This window comes from Mobula birostris, chromosome 2, assembly GCF_030028105.1.
Source record: "Mobula birostris isolate sMobBir1 chromosome 2, sMobBir1.hap1, whole genome shotgun sequence".
In the NCBI taxonomy this organism is placed as follows: Eukaryota; Metazoa; Chordata; class Chondrichthyes; order Myliobatiformes; family Myliobatidae; genus Mobula; species Mobula birostris.
Window position 1 is genome coordinate 182,902,204 of NC_092371.1, and position 19,884 is coordinate 182,922,087.

Genomic DNA, 19,884 nt, shown 5'->3' on the forward strand with positions numbered 1-19,884 from the left:
CTCCATCCCTCCCCCTCCTGTCTTCTCCTATCATTTTGTATCTCCCCCTCCCCCTTTCAAATCTCTTACTAACTCTTCCTTCAGTTAGTCCTGACGAAGGGTCTCGGTCTGAAACGTCGACTGTACCTCTTCCTAGAGATGCTGCCTGGCCTGCTGCATCAACCAGCAACTTTGATGTGTGTTGCTTGAATTTGCAGCATCTGCAGAATTCCTGTTGTTTAGATTTTAGAAGTGTTAGGTTGCCAGAGGGAAATGACTGCACTATAAAAATTATTCCTATGTTAAGAAGCATTGATAGAAATATTATGTCTGATCATATACCAGAGCTAAAAAATGAAAACTGCATATTTTATTTTCAACTGAAGATTTTATTTGACTATCTTATTGTACATTTTTGTAACTTTAATTATTTCTTTTTTAATAACTTTGGTCAATTTAAATAGAAAATCTTTCAGCCTTCTTATTTTTTCTTCATTCTTCTTCACCTTTTACAGTATAGCAGAAAAAAAATCACCAGGATTTCAAATCCCTTGTGCTGAGCAAGAAAAACATCTATTTGTTCATTTAAGAGCACAGAATGGATATTAGTAATGATGTGGCATAATACATTCAAATTTTCAATATTTTTCCTACATTTAAATAATAAGTAACTCCCAAATAGACTATATCGTCAATTAGCAATCTTCAGAATAGTGCTGGCACGAACAATCTACACAAACGTGTGGAGGATTACACAGGAAGCAATCATGAATTGCACTCAGCAATATAAACAGCTGTGCATTTGCTGATTCTTTGTTTATAAAGATGAAGAATATGCTGGGAAGTTTTGATTTCCCACACTTGAAATATGTATAAACAGTCTTAAAAAAAATGATCAATAGTTATGACAGTCCCCATAGAACAACAGAATGGAACATGCAAGGAATGGAATCAAATCAATCCAGCTTGGCTTCTCCATCAGTAATAGCTCAAACCGAACTTTGAAGGTGCTTGTTATGTCTAACAATGATAAAACTCACTGGCCATCCAAAAAGCAGACATTAAATACATATGTGCACTCTATGAAGAGAAATCTTGCCATATCCATTTACAATGACTATACATAAGTTCTGATTTCCAACCAGACTGCAAACTTTGAAGCAAACATCTATAATCATCTTTTGATTCTTTACTCTCAAGCATGAATTAGCATTTGTGATAAAAGTGGTAGAAGTGATAAAACTAGAACTGACCACCATTTTGCCCTAAAGTGAACATCAGCTCATCTGACCACTTCAACACTTAAATACTAAAGTGGTTTACTCACAGATATTTTAAATTCTCCAAATCTTCAAATGCACCCCTGGGAATTCTCCTTATTTGGTTGTTGTTCAACAGTCTAGAGAGAAAAAAAATACAAACAAATATTACTAACTAGAAATTGCAACTTCTCTTTCCTACTGTGGATTCATTCATTTTTTGCATCATAACTGGTATACAGTATATGGCTGGCAGCTTCACTGAAGTTATCTGGTTTTGACAGCAGGAATCCATTCAAAGCACTGGGAAGCTCAACATATACAAAAACCTTGAATTATTGCTTTAAAAAGACATGACATCTAGTTTGGAAACATGCTAACAGACAGCAACACTGAGCAAACAACCAAAGCTCATGAGAACCAGCTATTTTGCTTCATGCAAGACTCAACATTTTTTACTTTGAAAGAAAACAATCCAAAAGTTCAGTAGTTGGGTTGTGCAGTGACTGTTTTGCATGACAAGGTCATATTTTATCAGGTACTTTGCAATCATGTGGATATTATCATCTAACTTTCTGCCTGACCCATCAGATCGCTTCCAAGACATCATCCCAGTAGATACTCTGAAGATTTCCCCCACCGTGCCTGGCTCTGCAAGCTGCTCTCCATCAAGTCCATGTACTTTCTCGATCTCACCTCCACTCACCCTGCCGTCTGCTCCATACCTGCCACTTCCTTTGTAATCAGTTCCACACTATGTTGATCTGGAATCTTCCCTCAGCTATGTGCAGTCACACACAGGTATTTCCCTTATGCAGGGAAATCCTTGTACGTGCATCTGCACAAGAAAGGCACACGAATCTCACAGACGCAGTGCCAGCATTGATTAAAAAATCACTTCTGTGACAATGAGCAAAAATCAAACGCTTATGAAGCAATTAGGAACTAACTACTCTTGCCAATGGAATGTACCGCAAAATTATCAAATCCCTCATTGAGCATTATCCCTCAGTGAACTGAGCACGAATTGTAGTCTGGGCAACCATTCTGCACAGTTAGTGGAATTGGGTGTGCATGCAAGTGTATTTTGCACAGTTGGGGGGGAGCTGAAATGGTGGGGCAGTCTTCTAAGGTTAGAAACTCCAGAGGAAAGGATTTGCAAAATATCCAAAATCATTCATAAAAGGCTCCCTTAAGAAAGCTCTTGGCAAACAGCCAAGGGGTTCCAATTACAAACTAGGGAAAGCATATCGTCATGTGTGTGGGAGTAGTGCAGTAGATACCTCCACAATCCACTCTCTGCCAATTGATATCCACACTTCTCCAAATCTGCTCTTCACCAATCATCCAACCTTCTGTGGACGCAGACTAATCAGGCAAGGAATGATTTATAGAGCAACTTCTTATACACACAGCCTCCTCCTGAGTCAGTGCCACCTTCTTTTTCTTCCAGTAATGTTCAATATTGGCTGGGAGACCAACATATGGTTCATTACCTCCAGCTCCTGAGCATCATTCTTCCTTCATCACTTGCTTTACAGTTGTGTCACTACAATCTTACTATAAGCAATAAAATCCCCTGACAATCAGCTAACCAATTTCAAGCATTCCATTGTAGATGTAAAAAAGAAAAACAAAACAGGAACAACCCTGCTCTGATCATTAGCTAACCTCTAGCATTCCATTGTAAAAAGCAAAAAGAGAAAAACCATTAATAACCTTTTATTGAAGCCTGAATATTATTTAGCCCTCCTTGAAGAGCACCATTAATAACTTCTACAGTTAAGTCTTTTAACTAGATTTTTTTTTGCAGCTATTGATATAATTTTACTTTTTTCTTTCCTACTGGATGAACTCTGGAACATTTCGAGTCTGAGGGGGTGATGAACAGAACATATAGTGAGGTCGTTACACCCAAGGTGCAGAACACAGGTAACTGGGTGACCGTCAGGAGAGGAAAAGGGGCAGCCAGTGTAGAGCACACCTGTTCAGTTGCCCTCAACAACAGGTAAACTGCATTGGGTACTGTTCATGGGGGGTGGGGGGGATGATGTAGCAGAGGAAAGCCACAGTGGTCACGTGAGTCTGATTCTGTGGCTCATAAGCGAAGGAGAGAAAAGACAAGCTGCAGTGATGGTTAGGAAAACAGAAAGGAATTCTGTGGAGGACAAGAATGAGATTCCTAGATGGTTCCTACATGCTGGGGTCAGGGACATTTTGGATCAGTATTTTTAAGTGGGAGAGTGAGTAGACAGAGGTCATGGTCCACATCGGTACCAATAACATGGGTAGGAGTGACGAGGTCCTGCAAAGTGAGTTCAGGGAGTTGGTGTTAAGTTAAAGGACAGGTCTTGCAGGGATGTGATCTCAGGAGTGTTACCCAAACCACGAAATAGGAAGATCATATAATTTAAAATAAGGCTAACAAATTGGTGCAAGAGAGAGGGTTTCAGATTTTTGGATCATCAGACTCTCTTCCAGGGAAAGTGGGACCTGTACAGAAGGGATGGTTTGCTCCTGAACTGAAGGGGGACTAATACCCTAGTGGTTTACTAGTGCTGCATTGGGTGGGGTGGGGGGGGGTTTGAAATTAAGGTTGCAAGAAGGTGAGAACCCAAGTGCCAGAACAGATAGTAGGGTGGTTGTGGAGAAAGATGCTGCTCTGCCTACATACAAAATCAGGAATCAAGAGGTTAAGCATGGTGTGACTAATGCTCTGGGCTGTGTATATTTCAATTCAACAAGTGTTGCAGGAAAGGTGGATCAGCATGTGGAATTATGACTTTGCAGTCATTAGTAAGACTTGGCTGCAGCAGGGCAGCACTGGCAGCTCACTGTTTCGTTGTTTTAGACACAACAGAATGGGAGAGATTAAAGGGGGAGGTATGGCATTACCAATCAAGGAAAATGACATATCAGTGTTTAGTCCAGACAGACTGGAGAGCTCATCTAGTGAGGCTTGATGGGTAGGACTGAGGGGTGAGAAAGTATGACCAAATTAATGGGATTTATATGATAGACCACCCTAATGTCTACAGTATTTAGTGGAGCAAATTCATAGAGATTGCAGACTATTGCAAGATACATAAGGTTGTGATAGTAGGAGATTTTAACTTTCCACATATTGACTGGGACTCCCATACTGTAAAAGGGCTAGATAGAAAACAGTTTATCAATATATTCAGGAAAGATTCCTTAATAGAAGAGGGGGAGTGGGAGGGCGAGGTCAAAACAATATCTCCTATTAGGGAATGAAACAGGGCAGGTGACAGAAGTCCATGTAGGGAAACACTTTGCATCTAGTGATCACAATGCCATTAGCAAAATGGTATGTCTGCTCCACGGGTTGAGATTCTAAATTGGAGAACAGTCAATTTGGATAGTATCAGAAAGGATCTGGCAAGTGACAAATAAAAGGCAAAGATAACAGGTATAGAGGACCATGGTTTGACACATAATGAAGTCCGGGTTAAGAAGAAAAGAGGTGGTGCATAGCAGGTGTAAGGGGTTTCTTCTTTTATGTTACTGCAAAGGCTAACAAAATGGCTTCTTTGTTATGTTATAATTAAAATGGCTCTTCTGTAATAATACTGCGATGTATGGAGTTCTCTCTCTCTCTCTCTCCTCCCCTCCCCCCTTGTTTGGGTTATATTATTGATAAGAGACAGAACGAACCAATTGGAATAGACGTTATTCTTTCTTGTGTGTCTTTAAGCTATTGTTTGCGTGGGCCTTGAGGCAGAAGGTGCGATGGGGACAGAGAGAGGAGACGCGATGCTGTAAGCTGGCCAACAGGACGGACCCCGAGCGGGGAGTCCGAAGCCCAGGGTCTTCAGCGAGGAGAGGAGATGAAGACAGACTCGACCACCATGGTTGGTCCCAGGCGGCGGGTCGAGGGGGTCAGAGGGGATCGAATGGTGGAAAGAGGACCACCGTTACTTAAGCTCCAATGGTTGTGCACGAAGTGGCTGAACTTTGATAAGTTTGGCACCTTTTACTTTACTTTTATATTTTACCTCTATTAATTATATAGTTCCAGTAAGACCTATAAAGTGTAATCATTTGATCGTATATGGTGTATTGTCTGTTATTTGGTGGGGTGGGGTACATCACACAGCATCCACACAAACTTGATTACCCAGTCTGGCAGGAGCGAAGGCTGCTCCCCCTAGACAAAAGCAAGTTGAGCGAGCCTGAGGCTGACCAGGGGGCTACACAGGTATAGGCAGGCAGGAACAAATTAGGTACTGAAGAGTATAAAAAATGCGAGAGAACACTTGAGGAGGAAATCAGAAGGACTAACAGACGACAAGGTAAAGGAGAATCCTAAGGGCTTCTACAGATATATTTGGAGCAAAAGGATAAAAAGGGACAACATTGGTCTTCTGGAAGATCAGAGTGGTAACCTACACCAATCTCAGAGTACTTAGAGGAAGTTACCAGAAAGGTTAATGAAAGCCATTGATGTTGTCTACACGGACTTTATCAAGGCCTTTGACAAGGCCCTGCGTGAAAGCCTGGTTAAGAAGGTTCAGGTGCTTGACATTCAAAATGATGCAGTCGATTAGATTAGACACTGGCTTCATCTAAGAAGCCAAAGGGTGGTAGTAGATGGTTGCCTCTCTGACTGGAGGCCTGCAACTAGTGGTGTACCACAGGAATCGGTGCTGGGTCCTTTGTTGTTTGTCATCTTTATCAATAATTTGGATAATGTGGTAAACTGGATCAGGAAGTTTGTGGATGTCACCAAGATTGGGTGTGTAGTGGACAGCAAGGAGGATTACAAAGGCTTGAAGTGGGATATGGATCAGCAGGTGAAACAGACTGAAAGTGGCAGCTGGTCTTAGATGGTGAGCAGTAGGGCACTGTGCAGTGCGGTGGAATAGAGAGATCTGGGAATACAGATCCATAATTCTTTGAAAGTGGCGTCACAGGTTGATAGGATCATAAAGAAAGCTTTTGACACATTGGCCTTCATAAATCAACGTATTGAGTACAGGAGTTGGGTTATGATGTTGAAATTGTACAAGACATTGGTGAGGCCTAATTTGGGGTATTTTGGGGGGTTTTGGTCACCCTATCTACAGGAAAGATGTGCATAAGACTGAAAAGAGTGCAGAGAAAATTTAAACAGATATTGGCAGGAGCTGAGGACCTGAGTTATAGGGAAAGAGTGAATAGATTATGACTTTATTTCTTAGAATGTAGGATACTGAGATTTCACAGAAGTTTACAAAATTATGAGTATAGATAGGGTAAATATAAGCAGGCTTTTCCCACTGAGGTTGGGTGAGACTAGAACAAAAGGTCATAGGTTGAGGGTGAAAGGTAAAATGTTTAAGGGGTACATGAGGGGGAACTTCTTCATTCAGGGGGTGATGAGACTGTGGAACGAGCTGCCAGCAGAAGTGGCGGATGCAGGGCTGATCTCAATATTAAAAACAAATTTGGATTGATACATGAATGGGAGCGGTGTGGAAGGCTATAGGCTGGGTACAGGTTGTAGGTCTAGACAGATTAATGATTTGGCATGGACTAGGTGGGCCAAAGGGCCTGTTTCTGTGCTGTAGTGCTCTATTACTATTTTTAATTAGTGTTGTACAATTTACCACATCTTCCTTTAAAATAACAATTTTTATCAACAGTCAGTGAATCCCGTTATAAAATTATGCACTTTACACACCGACTTCCATCTGTTTGTATTCTGAATATTAATTGATATCATTGACACCGTCTTCTATACCTACTGAAGAACCTCATTTCCCATTTCTATCTGAATGTGCTGCACTTCCACAGCTTCCTTATATACAAGATACCCTGTATAAGCAGTGGCATGTTCTCCTCCACAATGGCCTCGTTTTGGCCTAATGTGTTCTCTACAAGCACCATAATCATACTCTCCATCATTATCCGCCACACTACCTTTCACCCCGTCTCAAAGTTGCTACACAACCAAACTTCTGCCACTGAAACATGTCGGGGGCGGCACATAAACTCAAACCATATTTTTTTTTTATATCAAAATATACTTTATTCAAAAATAAATATATACAGTAAACCATTCAATAACTTTTCATCCTTTACATACGTTTCCATTATACTCAGTAAAATACCCGTGTTTATAGCCACCCACGTGGCACTCCAGTAGTTCAGCTTAGCATCTCATTGTTGAGGGGTATACTCCTCGCCCACCGACCCCTCCCACTCCCGTGGGTGGAGAAACCTATACTGTGGTCCTTCCCCACCGGGCCCTTGCGGTGGCTGCACCAAGTTTCAGTGCGTCCCTCAGCACGTACTCCTGCAGCCGAGAGTGTGCCAGTCGGCAGCATTCTCCCACGGACATCTCCATGTGCTGGTAGATGATCAAGTTTCGGGCTAACCAAAGAGCGTCTTTCACCGAGTTGATGATCTGCCAGCAGCACCGGATGTTGGTCTCCGTGTGCGTCCCCGGGAACAGCCCGTAGATCAGAGAGTCTTCTGTCACGCAGCTGCTGGGGATGAAACGTGACACTAGCCCGTCCATCCTCCTCCACACCCTCTTTGCGAACTGGCAGTGTGCAAAGAGGTGGGTCACAGACTCCTCCTCACTGCAGTCCTCCCGTGGGCAGTGGGGTGCGGAGACGACGTTCCGGGCGTACAGGAGGGCTCTGACTGGGAGGGCCCCTCTCACCGCCAGCCAGGCGAGGTCTTGGTGCCTGTTGGTGAGATCTGGCGATGAGGCATTTTGCCAGATGAACTGGACAGTCTGCTCAGGGAACCACCCCACTGTGTCCATCACGTCCTTCTCCTGCAGTGCCTGCAGGACACTTCGTGCCGACCACTGCCTGATGGCCTTGTGGTCAAAGGCGTTCTCCTGGAAGAACTTTGCTACGTGGGATAGGTATGCCGGCAACGACCAGCTGACTGGGGCATTGTGCGGGAGTGGGGCCAGACCCATCCTTCGCAGCCAGGGCGACAAGTAGAACCTGGGCACATAGTGGTACTTGGTGCCCACATACCTGGGCTCTACACACAACCTGATGCAGCCACATACGAAGCTGGCCATCAGGGTGAGGGCGATATTGGGGACGTTCTTGCCCCCGTTGTCCAGGGACTTGTGCATGGCGGTCCGTCTCACCCGCTCCATCTTGGATCCCCAGACGAATCTGAAGACAGCTCGGGTGATTTCCGAGCTGTAGGAGCGGGGGACGGGCCAGACCTGCGCCAAGTACAGCAGCCCTGAGAGCACCTCACACCTGATGACCAGGTTCTTGCCCGTTATCGACAGGGAGCGTCCTCCCCACAGTCCCAGTTTCTGTTTCACCTTGGCAGTCCGCTCCTGCCAGTTCTTGTTGCACGCCTCAGCCCCTCCAAACCAGATCCCCAACACCTTCACGTGGTCAGACCTGATGGTGAAGGGGACGCTGGATCGGTCGGGCCAGTTGCCAAAGAGCATGGCTTCGCTCTTTGTGCGGTTGACCCTGGCCCCCGACGCTAGCTCGAACTGTTCGCAGGTGCCAATCAACCTGCGAACTGACCTTGGATCAGAGCAGAAGACGGTGACGTCGTCCATGTACAGGGAGGTTTTCACTTGGGTCCCTCCACTGCCTGGCAGCGTCACCCCTCTTATGCCCTCATCCCTCCTGATGGCTTCCACAAAGGGTTCTATGCAGCAGACAAACAAGACAGGGGAGAGGGGGCAGCCCTGCCTGACTCCAGACCTGATGGGGAAGCTGTCTGTTTCCCACCCGTTGACCTGGACTGCACTACGGATGTCTGTGTAGAGCAGTCTGATCCAATTCCAGATTCCCTCCCCAAATCCCATTTTGGAGAGCACGTCCGCCATGTACGTGTGCGATATCCTGTCGAAGGCTTTCTCCTGGTCCAAGCTGACCAGGCAGGCGTCCACCCCCCTGTCCTGCACGTAGGCGATGGTGTCCCTCAGCAGCGCGAGGCTGTCTGAGATCTTCCTGCCCGGTACAGCACAGGTTTGGTCCGGGTGGATCACCTGTCCCAGAGCAGACTTGACCCTGTTGGCGATAGCCTTGGACAGGATCTTGTAGTCCACATTCAGGAGAGAGATGGGTCTCCAATTCCTAATGTCCTCCCTTTCCCCCTTCTGCTTGTAGATGAGAATTAACTCTATCTGGCAACTTCTTTAGACGATAACATGCAGGAGCACAATTGGGCCATTAGGTCTGCTCCACTATTTGATCATGGCTGATTCATTTCCCTCAACCTCATTTTCCTGCTTTCTCCCCAATAACCTTTTCACATAGTCATAGTCGTACTTTATTGATCCTGGGGGAAATTGGTTTACATTACAGTTGCACCATAAATAATTAAATAGTAATATGTAAATTATGCCAGGAAAGTCCAGGACCAGCCTATTGGCTCAGGGTGTCTGACCCTCCAAGGGAGGAGTTGTAAAGTTTGATGGCCACAGGCAGGAATGACTTCCTATGACGCTCTGTGCTGCATCTCGGTGGAATGAGTCTCTGGCTGAATATACTCCTGTGCCCAACCAGTACATTATGTAGTGGATGGGAGACCCTGACTTACCAAGAATCTATGTACATCCACTTAAATACACCCAATTATCTGGCCTACACAGTCACCTGTGGCAATGAATTCTGCAGATTCATCACTCTCTGGCTAAAGAAACTTCTCCTAATCTCTTTCTAAATAGACGTCCCTCTATCCTGAAGGTGTTCCCTCTGATCCTAGACTACACCACTGTAGGGAGCATCTTCTCCACATCCATTTCAACATTAGATAGATTTCAATGAGATTCCCCCCTCCCATTCTTCTAAATTCCAGTGAGTACAGATCCAGAGCCAAACGCTGGTCTTATGATGTGCCTTTCATTTCCGTAATTGTGAACTTCCTTTGAATCCTCTCCAATGTCAGTACATCCTTTCTTACATATTTCCATCAAATTTAATCACTGATAAACTACCTGTTCTTACTCCACTACAAAACCATTTTAAGCATACAATGTCTACAACTTTAGCCCCAACTAAATTATTTTGACATTTGGTCCATAGATAACTTATAGATGCATTCCTGTGATTACCCCCCAAAGCCACCGCCATTCAATGTAACTCCTTGGTGTTACTTTCCTTCCTTCTACAGCTTTCAATGCTGAAGTTTTCTCACATTGCTTACTATCTTTACAAAATACTAACAGTGCCCCATCTCTCAAAGTTTTTGCACCCACAACATCTCAATGTTTTTTTTCCCCTTTGTTGATCTAATAGGATTGATATCAGAAACAGGTCCACATTCAAAACTTAGCAATCCTTAAACTCTTCCTTCCTCCTTTTATTGTCTTTTCTACTGCCTTCATCACGAGACAATAAACTACTACAATCCTCAATTCACAGCTTATTTTTCCATTTCCCAGAAATCTGTCCTTCACCTTCCTCCATACAACTCCCTTTACCCAATACGAGTTAATACCTAACTGCAGTGGCCACACTGTTAATAGGCAGCTCTAAATAATCAACTTCCCCCGGGATCAATAAAGTATGACTATGATTAAACAAATTATCTCAGTAATTAGTCTGCCATTTGAAGCCAGGATTTATTTTCAGAAGAATAAATTGAGGGTGTGCCATTTTAAAATTGTTTAAGGGTATAATCCCACGCATCTCCCTTAAAATCATTCTCCCTCACACATTAAACTCCTATCCTTTAGCATTTGAAATTTCTATCCTCAGGAGACTACTCTGTCTATGCCTCTCACAGTTCAGTAATGACAACCCTATTCCTTTTGAACTTTCCATATATCTACATATCTGTTCCTTCATCTCACAGTATCTACTGGAAGGTATGGAATAATCCCATCAGTCTTTGAACCTTCTTTCTTTATTTTTGAGTTTAAGTAATCTACCTGCACGTCGAAGCAGAGGGATTGGAAATGTGATAACTCACAATTTGATTAAATTTGGCAAACCATGACTAAGTGCTCAAAGTGAACAGAAAAGGATGGGCACACAGACAATACAGTGCAGACTGTAACATTTTGAAATGATTTTGGAAGAATAAGGCAAGGAATTTATAACATTGTATAACATTTTTCACTAAGGAGAAGAAAATTGAATTTTGTAAGGTAAAGGAAACAAGTAGGGTAGTTATGGAAAGTATGACAATTAAAGAAGAGGAAGTACTGACACTTTTAAGGAATGCGAAAGCGGATAAGTCTCTGGGTCAGGACAAGATATTCCCTTGGACTTTGAGGGAAGTTAGTGTGGAAGTAGCAGGGGCTCTGACAGAAATATTTCAAATGTCATTACAAACGGGAATGGTGCCGGACGATTGGCGTATTGCTCATGTGGTTCCATTGTTTAAAAAGGGTTCTAGGAGCAAACCTAGCAATTATAGGCCTGTGAGTTCGACGTCAGTGGTGGGTAAATTGATGGAAAGTATTCTTAAAGATGGTATAGATAATTTTCTGGATAGACAGGGTCAACATGTCAACAGTCAACATAGATTTGTGTGTGGAAAGTCATGTTTGACAAATCTGATTGAATTTTTTGATGAGGTTACTAAGAAAGTTGACGAGGGTAAAATGGTGGATGTTGTCTATATGGACTTCACTAAGGCCTTTGACAAGGTTCCACATGGAAGGTTAGTTAGGAAGGTTCAATCGTTAGGCATTAATATGGAAGTAGTAAAATGGATTCAACAGTGGCTAGGTGGGAGGTGCCAGAGAGTAGTGGTGGATAACTGTGTGTCAGATTGGAGGACGGTGTGTAGTGGTATGCCTCAAGGATCTGTACTGGGTCCAATGTTGTTTGTAATATATATTAATGATCTGGATGATGGGGTGGTAAATTGGATTAGTAAGTATGCAGATGATACTAAGATAGGTGGAGTTGTGGATAATGAGGTAGGTTTTCAAAACTTGCAGAGAGATTTAGGACAGTTAGAAGAGTGGGCTGAAAGATGGCAGATGGAGTTTAATGCTGAAAAATGTGAGGTGCTACATTCTGGTAGAACTAATCAAAATAGGACATACATGGTAAATGGTAGGGCATTAAAGAATGCTTTAGAACAGCGGAATCTAGGAATAATGGTGCATAGTTCCCTGAAGATGGAATCTCATGTGGATAGGGTGGTGAAGAAAGCTTTTGGTTTGCTGGCCTTTATTAATCAGAGCATTGAGTATAGAAGTTGGTACGTAATGTTGAATTTGTATAAGGCAGTGGTAAGGCCAAATCTGGAGTATTGTGTACAGTTCTGGTCACCGAATTATAGGAAGGATGTCAATAAAATTGAGAGAGTACAGCGGAAGTTTACTAAAATGTTGCTAGGGTTTCATCTCCTAAGTTACAGAGAAAGGTTGAACAAGTTAGGTCTTTATTCTTTGGAGCGTAGAAGGTTGAGGGGAGACTTGATAGAGGTATTTAAAATTATGAGGGGTTTGATAGAGTTGGCGTGGTTAGACTTTTTCCATTGAGAGTGGGAAAGATTCAAACAAGAGGGCATGGGTTGAGAATTAGAGGACAAAAGTTTAGGGGTAACATGAGGGGGAACTTCTTTACTCAGAGAGTGGTAGCTGTGTGGAATGAGCTTCCAGCAGAAGTGGTTGAGGCAGGTTCTATGTTGTCGTTTAAAGTTAAATTGGATAGATATATGGACAGGAAAGGAATAGAGAGTTATGGGCTGAGTGCAGGTCGGTGGGAATAGGATAGGGTAAGAGTTCGGCATGGACTAGAAGGGCCGGGATGGCCTGCTTCCATGCTGTAATTGTTATATGGTTATATTAGGGCAGAAAGTCTGGGAAGAGACTAGAAGTTAAATTTTTCCTTTTCACTAGAGTAAAAATGGTTATTGAGATGTCTGATAAATATTTACACAGTACTTAGTGACAAGGTAATAATGGAAGTGGGAGCCTGCTTCCACTGGTAGGTGACTGTTATCACGGGACGGTGTAAGGGAGAAAGTAGAGACTGAAATACCCAGGAGGATTCACCCGATGAGCTCAACAGAAAATCAGCTAGTTGCAAATATGAATTACGTGCCCACAATTATTTACACATGTGCAAGGGTTCTCTGTAATACAACAGAACTGCAAATAACACTGATGCAGCATCAGTAGTATCAGCTCAATTACCAGACGACAAGAGGAAGAAACAAGAGAAAATCTACAGATGCTGGAAATCTAAGCAACACACAAAATGCTGGAGGAACTCAGAAGGCCAGGCAGCATCTTCGTTTCAGGCTCAGACCCTTTGACAGCACTGGAGAAAAAAAGCTGAGTAGATTTAAAAGGTAGGGGTAGGGAGAAAGAAAAACACAAGGTGATCGGTAAAACATGAATGGGGCAGGATGAAGTAAAGAGCAGGTTAAGTTGGTTGGTGAAGGAGATGCAGGGCTCGCGAAGGCCGAATCTGATAGATGGGAGCAGAAGGCCATGAAAGAAAGAAAAGGGGGGAGCAGCACCAGAGGGAGGCGATGGGCAGGTAAGGAGGTAAGGTGAAAGGGGGAAAAGGGGATGGGGAATGGTGAAGGTGGGTTTGGGATTATCGGAAGTTCGAGAAATCGATGTTCACGCCATCAGGTTGGACATATCCGATGGGAATGGGAACTGGAATTAAAATGAGTATCACTGGGTGATCCGCTTGTTCTGACATATGGCATGTAGGTGCTCAGCGAAGCGATCCCCCTATCTATGCCAGGTGTCACTGATATAAAGCAGGCCACACCAGATTCAGTAGATAACCCTAACAGACTCACAGGTGAAGTGTCTCCTCACTTGGAAGGACTGTTTTGGGCACTGAATGGTAGTGAGGGAGGAGATGTAGGGGCAGGTGCACCTCTTGTTCCACTTGCAAGGATAAGTGCCAGGAGGAAGATTAGCGGGGAGGGATGAGTGAACAAGGGAGTCTTGTAGGGAGCGATCTCTACGGAAAGCAGAAAGTGGCGGGGGTGGGGTGGGAAGAGGGAAAGATTTGTTTGGTGGTGGGATCCCTGATAGAGGTATTATGTGCTGGACGCAGAGGCTGGTGGGGTGGTAGGGAAGGAGAAGAGGAACCCTAGGATGGGGTGAGAGCAGACGTGCGTGAAATGGAAAAGATGTGGTTGAGGGCATCTTTGATGGTGAAGGGAAGTCCCTTTCTTTGAAAGAGAAGGACATTTCCCTCATTCTGGAACGAAAAGCCTCATTCTGAAAGCAGATGTGGTAGAGACAGAGGAACTGAGAGAAGGGGGTGGCGTTTTTACAAGCAACGGGGGGGGGGGGAGGGAGGAGACGGAGGAGGAGGGATAGTCCAAGTAGCAGTGACAGTCCATGGGTTTGTAATAGACATCAGTAGATAAGCTGTCTCCTGAGATAGAGACAGAGAGATTGAGAAAGGGGAGGGAGGTGTCAGAAATGGACAAGCAGTGGGAAGTTGGAGGCAGAGTGGATGAAGTTGACAAGTTCAGCACGGATACAGGAAGCAGCACCAATGCAGTCATCGATGCAGTGTAGGAAAAGCGTGGGACAGACACCTCGGTTGGAACATAGATTGAACACAGCCCATTCAGGGCTCCAAACAGTCCAAGTGAGGCAACACTTCACCCGTGCGTCCGTTGGAGTTATATACTGCATCCAGTGCAGTCTCCTGTATACTGTTGAGACCTGATGTAGATTGGGAGACCGAACACCTGTGCTCCATCCGCGAGAAAAAGCAGGATCACCCAGTGGCAACGCATTTTAATTCCACTTCCCATTCCCATCCCGATATGTCCATCCATGGCCTCCTCCACTGTCATGATGAGGTTGGAGGAACAGCACCTTATATTCCGTCTGGGTAGCCTCCAACCTGATGGCATGAACATCGATTTCACAAATTTCTGTAATCTTGCCCACCCATCACCTCCACTTGGTGCTGCTTTCCCCTTTCATTTCTTCTATGGCCTTTTCTCCTCTTCTACCAAACTCTCCTTTCTCCAGCCCAGTCTCTCCTTCACCAATCAATATCCCAGCTCTTCCCTTCATCCCTATCCTTCCCGGTTTCAACCATCACCTTCTGCTTCTCTCTCCCCTCCCCACTCCCCTTTTAAATCTACTCTTCTGCTTTTTTTTCTCTAGTCTTGCTGAAGGGGCTCAGCCCAAAATGTCAACTGTACTCCTTTACATAGATGCTGCCTGGCCTGATAAAGTTCCCCCAGCACTTTGTGTGCATTTTATAAGAGGAAGAATCCATATTTCTCTATTAATCAATTCTATGGGTCAAATTGTACAAATGCGTGCAATATACAGAATGTTTGTTCCTAAAACTTACAACTGTTCTATACTCAATACGTGTTTCCACAGTAATCATCATGCTCTCCTTAAGAGAAATTGCTGTGGTTTCTTTCTCAAGCTCTTCATTTCATGAAGTAAACTCATTTTGAATACACAATATTGTACAGCTGTGATGCAAACATACCCTACTTCCAACACATTGGATGTTACAGCATTCTGCTTAATAATTGCATGAAGAAACACAGTTCAACCTATCCTATAAAATCACCATTCACAAATATTCTGCACAAAATTTAAGTTAAGGAATGAAAGCAATAATGCTGCTGCTTTAAAAGGCATTGGTCAGATTACATTTGGAGTATTGAAAAGAGTTTTGGGAGTTTGTAAGAAAGGATGCACTGACATTGGAGAGGGTCCAGAGGAGGTTCACAGGACTGATCCTGGGAATGAAAGGGGTAACATGAGGAGCATTTGATGGCTTTGGGCCTGTACTCGCTGGAGTTTAAAAGAATGGTAAATTTCTTTGAAACCTACTAAATATTGAAAGGCTAGAGTGCATGTGGATAGGATGTTTTGAATAGTGCATGATTCTAGCACCAGAGGGCACAGCCCCAGAATAGAAGGACTTCCCTTTAGAAAAGGAGGAAAATTTCTTTAGACACTGGGTGTGAACCAGTGGAATTCATTGCCACAGGCAGCTGGGGAGGCCAAATCATTGGGTATATTTAAAGCGTAAGTTTGGGTTCTTGTTTAGTAAGGGCATCAAAGGTTCACGGGAGAAGGCAGGAGAATGAAGTTCAGAGGGAAAGTAAATCAGCCATGATTGAATGGTGCAGTAGACTTGATGGGCCAAATCACTTAATTCTGCTATGTCAAATGGTAATCACAGTTTAAAATATGTAGTTTTTTGTTACACATTTCTATTTTACCAATGTTTATTTATTAGAGCAATGACCGCAAAATATGCTCTTCATGTTCACTACACAAAAAAATGCTGGAAGAACTCAGCATGTCAGGCAGCATCTATGGAGAGGAACAAAAAGCCAATGTTTTGGGCCAAAACTTCATCAGGACTGGAAAGGAAGTGGGCAGAAGCCAGAATAAGAAGGTGGGGTCAGGAGATGAAGAAGGGTCAGTAACTTTAAATTCCTAGGGGTCACCATCTCAAAGGACCTGCCTGGACCCATCATAAATATAATTACGAAGATAACACAAAATCACCTCTGCTCCTCTGCTTCCTCAGAAATCTGCGGAGTTTCCATTTATCATCAAAAACCTCGGCAAACTTCTACAGATATGTGGTGGAAAGGGCGCTGACTGGTTACATTATGGCCTGGTATGGGAACACCAATGCCTTTGTGTTCCAACAAGAACTGTCCTTTGTTATCGAAATAACAAGCCATGGGTGACAAAGGACATTAAGGGCATCCTGAACGCTAAAAAGAGGGCATTTAGAGATGGAAATAGGGAGGAGCTGAGGGCAACACAGAGGGACCTGAAAGCCAGGATCAGGGAGGCTAAAGACAGGCACAGGAGGAAGCTTGAGTGGAAACTCCAGCAGAACAACATGACAGAGGTCTGGAGGGGGATGAGGACCAACACTGGGTTTCCGCAAACCAGCAGAGGAGCTGAAGGCAGTGTGGACAGGGAAAATGAACTTAACCTGCTCTTTAACAGATTTGATATTGTGACCCCTGCCCATCCCCCACATGAGCCATCTGTTGTCGGCCCCCAACCAACACATATTCCACTCTCCCATGTTACCCCTCCTCACAGTCCCCCACCTTGCCTCATGACTATACCCCTTCCCCATAGGAAACCACCACGGTGGACTTCACAGCTGAACAGGTGAGAAGACAGCTGAAACGTTTCAACCCAAGCAAGGCTGTAGGACCGGATGCTGTCAGTACCAGGGTGCTCAAAGCCTGTGCCCCTCAGCTATGTGAAGTACTTTGCCATGTATTCAACATGAGCCTGAGGCTCCAGAGGGTTCCTGTACTGTGGAAGACATCCTGCCTCGTCCCTCTGCCGAAGACGCCGTGCCCCAGCGGCCTCAATGATTACAGACCGGTGGCACTGACCTCCCACACCATGAAGACCCTGGAGAGACTTGTTCTGGAGCTGCTCCGGCCTATGGTCAGGCCACACTTAGATCCCCTCCAGTTCGCCAACCAGCCCCGACTAGGAGTTGAGGATGCCATCGTCTACCTGCTGAACCGTGTCTACGCCCACCTGGACAAGCCAGCGAGAACTGTGAGGGTCATGTTTTTTGACTTCTCCAGTGCGTTCAACACCATCCGCCCTGCTCTGCTGGGGGAGAAGCTGACAGCGATGCAGGTGGATGCTTCCCTGGTGTCATGGATCCTTGATTACCTGACTGGCATACCACAGTACGTGTGCTTGCAGTGTCAGACAGAGTGATCAGCAGCACTGGGGCTCCACAGGGGACTGTCTTGTCTCCCTTTCTCTTCACCATTTACACCTTGGACTTCAACTACTGCACAGAGTCTTGTCATCTTCAGAAGTTTTCCGATGACTCTGCCATAGTTGGATGCATCAGCAAGGGAGATGAGGTTGCATACAGGGCTATGGTAGGAAACTTTGTCACATGGTGTGAGCAGAATTATCTGCAGCCTAATGTGAAAAAGACTAAGGAGCTGGTGGTAGACCTGAGGAGAGCTAAGGTACTGGTGACCCGTTTCCATCCAGGGAGTCAGTGTGGACATGGTGGAGGATTACAAATACCTGGGGATACGAATTGACAATAAACTGGACTGGTCAAAGAACACTGAGGCTGTCTACAAGAAGGGTCAGAGCCGTCTCTATTTCATGAGGAGACTGAGGTCCTTTAACATCTGCTGGACGATGCTGAGGATGTTCTACGAGTCTGTGGTGGCCAGTGCTATCATGTTTGCTGTTGTGTGCTGGGGCAGCAGGCTGAGGGTAGCAGACACCAACAGAATCAACAAACTCATTCGTAAGGCCAGTGATGTTGTGGGGATGGAACTGGACTCTCTCACGGTGGTGTCTGAAAAGAGGATGCTGTCTAAGTTGCATGCCATCTTGGTCAATGTCTCCCATCCACTACATAATGTTCTGGGTGGGCACAGGAGTACATTCAGCCAGAGACTCATTCTTCCGAGATGCAGCACAGAGCGTCATAGGAAGTCATTCCTGCCTGTGGCCATCAAACTTTACAACTCCTCCCTTGGAGGGTCAGACACCCTGAGCCAATAGACTGGTCCTGGACTTATTTCATAATTTACTGGCATAATTTACATATTACAATTTAACTATTTATGGTTCTATTACTATTTATTATTTATGGTGCAACTGTAACGAAAACCAATTTCCCCCGGGATCAATAAAGTATGACAATGACTATGACTATGACTAAAACCCTACGAAAGATAGGCCCAGCACTTCACGGGTAAAGCTTTCCCAGCCATTGAGCACATCTACATGAAACATTGCCATAGAAAAGCAGCATCCATCGAAGATCCTCACCACCCAGGCCATGCTCTTTTCTCACTGCAGCCATCAGGTAGAAGGTACAAGTACTTCAGGACTTGCACTAGCAGATTCAAGAACAGTTACTACCCCTCAACCATCAGGTTCTTGAATAACAGGGGATAACTACATTCATTTCTGGACTCTTATCTTGTTATTTTGTGCTTGTTATTTACTGTAATTTATTATCTGCATTTGCACAGTTTATTTACAGTTCCTGTTTACAGTTACTCTTCCATAGATTTGCTAAGTAAGCTCGCAGAATGAAAATCTCAGTATTGTATGAGGTGACATGTATGTAACTCTGTTGATAAATTTTACTTTGAACAAACTGGCAGGTGATAGTTGAGACCAGGTGAGGTTGGGGCAAGGATGGAATGATGTGAGAAACTGAGAGGTGATAGGTGGAAGAGGAGTCTGATCGACGAGGACACTGGAGTAAAGGGTAGGAGATGCAGACCTGATGGTATGAACATTGATTTCTCTTACTACCAGTGACCATTCCTCTCTATTCCCTCCCACCTCTTACTTCTCCCTTAGTATAGTGGCCTTCTCACCCCTTCTCTTCCCCAACTCCATCCTCATTTTATGAATGTTGCTCAAGATTTCCAGAACATCTGTAATATCTTGTAAATATATTTTTCATGTTTTTGCTACTGATATAATTGCTATAAAGATCTTAATACAAATCATTAATCTTACTGACACTAAGAGAATGAGCTGAAAAAGGAAACAGTGCTCCTAAAGGCCTTGTTCTTGTATTTCAGCCAAAATACACAAGCTAACCCCGCAAAGCTTTTTTGCAAAGTTTGTCTTAAGCATGCGATTAGCTTTGATCCAGGTGATGAATAGCTCGACAGTAAACAGCCCAAAGAAATATTTAAAACCACCAACACACATCAAAGTTGCTAGGGAACG

At 44.2% G+C, this 19,884-nt stretch overlaps 1 protein-coding gene across 2 annotated transcripts in view; it reads right to left on the reverse strand.

The window, feature by feature from the left end:
- LOC140193948 (peroxidasin homolog) overlaps window positions 1-19,884 on the reverse strand; it is a 291,164-nt gene that overhangs the window by 136,635 nt on the left and 134,645 nt on the right. For both annotated transcript variants that reach the window (XM_072251154.1, XM_072251153.1), the window contains exon 3: window positions 1,307-1,378. In XM_072251154.1, coding sequence (XP_072107255.1) covers window positions 1,307-1,378 — 72 coding nt within the window. The remainder of the gene's footprint in view (window positions 1-1,306; window positions 1,379-19,884) is intronic.